Below are 5,725 nucleotides of genomic sequence, written 5' to 3' on the forward strand. Positions count from 1 at the left end.
CTTTGGGGGCGGAATTAAGTTTTGGACATTTTCTTGATCGGCTCTCTTTCTTTTCCTCTTTTTCTCCCTTCCTATCTCCCTCTCCCTCTTTTTCTCTCTCTGTCACACGCAAACACGCATACACTCTTTGATCCCTTCCACATCCCTCCACCCCACTCCCCATCTCCCTTCCATCTCTCTCCCTCCTCTTCTCCTACGTAATCTTTCCCGTCATCTCTCGCTCAGCAATTACGTATGTTCGTGCAGTGCGAGCCGGAAGTAAGACTAAGTTGCAGGCGCCAGGTTACCTACATCGTCTGTGGCATATAATTTCACACTAAGCGACTTTGCAAGTTACGTTGCACGCTTGCATGAATTAAAGAAGGGCAGAAGTTAATAACCGTATTAACATGTGTCTGTGCCTCGACTCCCGATTCGGAATTTCCTGGAATATGCGGAATGGACGTCGTCTTTTGCCTTCGCATATCTCTCGCTTTCTCTGATTCTCTTTTTTTCTGTTTTAGCTTTTAGCTTTCTCTTGCCGTGGCACGGCTTCCTGTAGGACTGTCCTGTCTGCTGGTCATTCTGTCTCTGTTTATCTGTCTGTCTGTCTCTTTCTCTCTCTAGACAGACATAAAAAGAGAATGAGAGCAAGAGGAACGAAAGTAAAAAACAAAACAAAAAAACAGACAAAGCGAAAGAGAGAGAGAGAGAGAGAGAGAGAGAGAGAGAGAGAGAGAGAGAGAGAGAGAGAGAGAGAGAGAGAGAGAGAGAGAGAGAGAGAGAGAGAGAAAAAAAAAGAGAAAAAGAGAGAAAGAGAGAAAGAGAGAGAAAGTGACCGCCATCACGGCCTCCTCTCCAATACAGACGAGCAATATCCTGATCGGCCTCCCTCGACAATGGGGTAAGCGCTCCTCCAAACACGCCCGCCCACGATATGAGCCACGGCCCGCCCCTCCGCCCAGCCCAAGCGGTCGGCGCGGGCGCTGCTGTATGTGCGTATTTGTGCATGTGTGTATGCATGGACACAAACACACACATACACAAACACAAACACACACACACATGTACAATAAATAAATAAATAAATATATATATATATATATATATATATATATATATATATATAGAGAGAGAGAGAGAGAGAGAGAGAGAGAGAGAGAGAGAGAGAGAGAGAGAGAGAGAGAGAGAGAGAGAGAGAGAGAGAGAGAGAGAGAGAGAGAGAGAGAGGAGAGGAGAGAAGAGGAGAGGAGAGGAAAGGAGAGAGGAAAGGAGAGGAGAGGAGAGGAGAGGAGAGAGAGGGAGAGGGAGGAAAAGAGGGAGAGAAAGAGAAAGAGAGAGAGAGAGTGACTGGAGTCAGTCACGGTATCTGAATGCCATCTACGCCACGCAACGCCTAAATAATGCACAGCATTGACGAAAGTTGCATTACCATCGTATATTTCCAACGCCGGCATCGACATCTTGGGGGAAGGGGATGGGGGAGGGAGAAGGGGGAAATACAACGCGCAACGTACGAACTGGCACATGATTAATGGCCTCACGTGACGACATACGAAGAAGAAGAAGAAGAAGAAGAAAAAAAAGAAGAAGTAGAAGAATATAGATAGAAAAGATCAAACTAAAAAATAAATAAAAATAAATAGAAAAAAAGGAGGAAAAAGAAAAGAAGAAAAAAAAGTGGCACCGAAGAAAACAAAACGAGGAAAACGTGAAACCATTAACGTCCAATTCAAACAATCAAATCCCGGACGTCGATGCTCCTGCCACGCATCCTTCCTTGCAACATCCTTCCTTGCAACAAGCGTCTGCCGTTTCCACACTCGACGTTCCTTCCCCACATTGTCTAATATACAAACAGTGAAGATGAAGGTTGGTTATACATCATCGGTAATGCTATCTCCTGGCGGGGACCGAATCGTAATGAAAAACTAATCTTAATTCGTATTGATACTCGATACAAAAATTTATACATAAACATAAGACAAAAATAAACATTGGCTGAACGACGCCATGTTCTAATTTCTGGAAAATGCCTCGGTCCGTCTCGATGCCGACAATATGCACATTGAGCTCGTGATGCATTATCGGCGTTGCTTATTCCTCATGACCATAAATACGACTCAAGAAAAGAGGGAAGAATTTCAGAATAATAACATATCGAGCGGGAGACACGCGATTCCGAACGAATTTCAACTTGGCATGCCGTTGCTGTACTGCAACACCAAGACGAAACGAAAAATAAATACATAAAATAAATAGATAAATAAATAAATCACGCATTCAGAACAAACAGTCATTTTCCGAAAATGTCGAGAGACGAAATATGCAAGTAATAAAACCTGAGGAAGGGATGCGCCTTCTTTTCATAAGGCCTCTTCTCCCCCGCCATCGACTTCTTAAGAGAACCTCTTTCCCTTTCGTCTCTCCCTCATCACGCCCTCGATACCTGTCTTATCCGGCTATCCTTCTCCCTCCCCCTCCCCTCCCCCTCTCCCTCTCCCTCTCCCTCCTCCTCCTCCTCCTCCTCCTCCTCCTCCTCCTCCTCCTCCTCCCCCTTCCCCTCCTCCTCCTCTGTCTGCTCATCATCACCAACCCCTACCCCTACTCAAACTCCTCATCCTTCTCTTTTTTCTTACTCGTTCTTCTTTTTCTTCTTCTTTCTCTTTCTCTTCCTCCTCCTGCTTCTACTTGCTTTTCTTCTCCTCCAAATCGTCTTCGAGGACGGAATATCAATAATGTCAAATGCCTTTTCCTCCGCGTTAGAGAAGGAAAAATCAGGAAAAAAAATATGAGAAATACTTTCGCATTCATCTTCTGCAAATTCTTCTAGATCCACGAACATGAAAATGAAACCACACCAACAACAACAATAACAACAACAAAAAAAGACACCCACCGACACGCGCAGCTGTATTAAAACAACCCGAGGGATCGCTATGGAACACACACATATACACACACACACACAAAAAAAAAAATCCTAAAAAAGAAAAAAAAGAAAAAAAAGAAAAAAAAGAAAAACACAGAAAGGAGAGCAATATTTCGAGCTGGAGTGTATCTGACAATAAACTAGGGCCGCGTGTTTGCCCCGGAGAGGCCGTGACAATGCGAAGGACCTCTCCCTTGGCCGAGCTTGAAAGACAGCTCTGTTGACGGCCCGACTCGGGACCACGGATAATATGCGATGTGGTGTTTGCTGCCGTCATTGTGGCCTCTTGGGGTGGGCTGGGGGAGGGGGAGGGGCTAAGGAGGAGAGGTGGAGGGGAGAAGGGAAGGGGGAAGGGAATGAGAGCAATTTGGATGAGGGAGGGAACCGGAGGGAAGTTGGGGGCGGGGGGGGGGGGGATGAGAGCGATTGGGATGAGGGAGGGATGAGGAGGGAGTTGGGTGGGTTGAAGGTGTTGGAGGGGGTGGGGGTGAGGGGAGATGGGGGAAGGGGTGAAGAGAGCGATTGGGGGATGAAGATTGGGGTGACGATTGGGTGGGATAAGGGGTTAAATGAGTGCTATGGGAGGGAGTATAGAAGGATTGGGGAGTCTATAATTTTAAAGGGGGGGGGGCGGAAGTGGGAGGAAGGCGCATATCCTAACCCACGTCCTTGGCTTCCTTCCCTGCCACCCGGATGATCCCTTATCCCTACCCTGGTCTTTCTCTCGCTGTTGTTACGAGGGCAAGTCTCTCTAACCTGAACTCCTGCTGCACGTCTGCCACTATGTCAATCACCGCCAAAAAAGGATGAAGCCTATAACACTCCAGCAATTCTCATCGCGGATTATTTCAAACATTTCTTCATTCAACCTTCCAGAGCCATCGTATTTTTTCTTGTTGTTGTTGTTTCATTTCCCTGTTCCCTTGCATCTCTCTCTCTCTCCCTTTACTTGTTCTTCCTATCTCTACCTTCCTCTCCCTCTCTATGCCCTATTTCTTTCTCTTCTCCCCTTCCCTCTCTCTTCTCCTCTCCCTTTCTCTCTCTCCTCTTCTCTCCCTTCCCATTCCCCCCCACCTACCGCGCTTTCGACTCCCTTTCCTTTTTTCTCTCTAGTTTCCTAACTTTCCCACCCACTTATTCACTCCCTCGCTCTCTATCTCTATCTTTCCCTCCTTCCTCCTCCATAATCTCTGTCCGCATTGTTGCAGTTAATTGCAAGGACAGATCTGAGGAGGAGTAATGCAATCGAAGGGAATCCGATTCGCGCCGGCTCCTATGCTGACAGCGACAGGGTTCGACGTCTTAGTCCTCGGCATAGTGACAAGAAGTCTTGGCATTCATGACGGGTACTGTCATATGACGGTGAGACCATTAGCTAAGAACGCTTCTGTCGCCTGTGTCATTCGGCGCAAAGGGCAGCTTAAAGAAAGCTGAAGAAAAACGATGACTGGAATAAGCTTTGCCTTGGTACTCACCTAGATTGAATCCTCGAGCGGGAGCGAGCAGCGTCAGCAGGAAGGTGGACGCCAGGAGGGCCGCCGGGGCGCCGCTCCGCCATGACCATCTTCCTCCTGGTCTCGGCACCCCACGGACTCCCCCCGGGGCGCTCCTCAGGGGGCCTCTCTCTCCGCCCTCGCCTACTTTGGTGCCCTCGGGGGTGCAGGTGCTTGAAGGCAACCCCCGAGGCATGGGCGGCCCCGTGGGCGGCAATGGCACTCGTCTGGGGACACAATGAGCGTGACGCCCCGTCGGGGGGAGCGCGGCGCCCTCTAGCGCCCCACGGCCGGGACAGCTAACGGCGCCATTTCCTCCCGGCGCGGCATTTGCACAAAGGCCCCGTGGCTGTAACGTGTCTCTATCAGCAAAAGTCTTTAGCGGCGACGACTTCCGGCCCTGGGAGGCGCCGGGCCGTGAGCAGGTCGTGGCCGGCGTCGTCGTAGAGGAGGGGGAAGGGGAGGGGGTGGTGGGGCGAGTGAGCCGAGCGCAGCGCCCCGGGAGGAGGGGGACGGGACCGCCGCCCGCACCCTCTGCCATCTTGCCTTTTTCACGCCTTGTCACGGTAGACGACGGCCATGCTGATCCACGGCGTCGGGGCTCAGCACTTGCTCGGCGCGCTCATGCTGACCAGGCTGGCTCCGGGTCCTGCTGGGCTCCTCCACGCTCCGCCCTCCTGCGCCTCCGCTCTCACCTCGGCCCGCGATCCTGCAACGTAAACAAACAAACCAGAATTACACAAGGCAATGCAAACATCAACAAAATAACTAGATGATACATTCTCGGTCAGCTACATGTTTATATCAGATTCCTTCACAATAATAGCAACTTCTGTCAATCCCCGCCCTTGATCGAGGCCAGCGAGCCCATCCGCCAAAGAGACGTGTAAACCAATCAACGCAATATTATAATATGAAAAACATGATTCAACAAATCTCCGGCCTTTCGCAATCTATCCTCAACTAATCCGGCCATTTGCAAGATTAACTAAAGAATTAAACACTACATCACCAGCAAACATTGAACTCCCCACTCCACCTCTGCCCGACTGATGGACAAATTTCACGGGGACAAAAAGTTCACGAGCTCTGCAAACACACTCCTCGTACAATGACAAGTAAAAACAAAACAAACAACAGCGACTATATTTATCCTCACTTGTGACTGCAGCGATCAATGGGTCGGAAGATAAAGCAGGGAAATAGGGAAGAGAGTGATAAAAAAGAGGGAAGATGGGGAAGAGGTAGAGGAAGGGGAAGGGGAAGGGGAAGGGGAAGGGGAAGGGGAAGGGGAAGGGGAAGGGGAAGGGGAAGGGGAAGG

The 5,725-nt window shown here is 49.5% G+C and overlaps 1 protein-coding gene across 1 annotated transcript in view; it reads right to left on the reverse strand.

The window, feature by feature from the left end:
* Nucleotides 1-4,267: 4,267 nt before the first annotated feature.
* LOC147470008 (uncharacterized) overlaps nt 4,268-5,725 on the reverse strand; it is a 455,491-nt gene continuing 454,033 nt past the window's right edge. The window contains exon 2 of the mRNA XM_086546007.1: nt 4,268-5,113. Coding sequence (XP_086402133.1) covers nt 4,283-4,945 — 663 coding nt within the window. The 5' untranslated portion in view covers nt 4,946-5,113 and the 3' untranslated portion in view covers nt 4,268-4,282. The remainder of the gene's footprint in view (nt 5,114-5,725) is intronic.

Source organism: Penaeus japonicus, unplaced genomic scaffold (genome assembly GCF_977035675.1).
Source record: "Penaeus japonicus unplaced genomic scaffold, GWHDUDI00000001_assembly GWHDUDI00000017, whole genome shotgun sequence".
Classification (NCBI taxonomy): domain Eukaryota; kingdom Metazoa; phylum Arthropoda; class Malacostraca; order Decapoda; family Penaeidae; genus Penaeus; species Penaeus japonicus.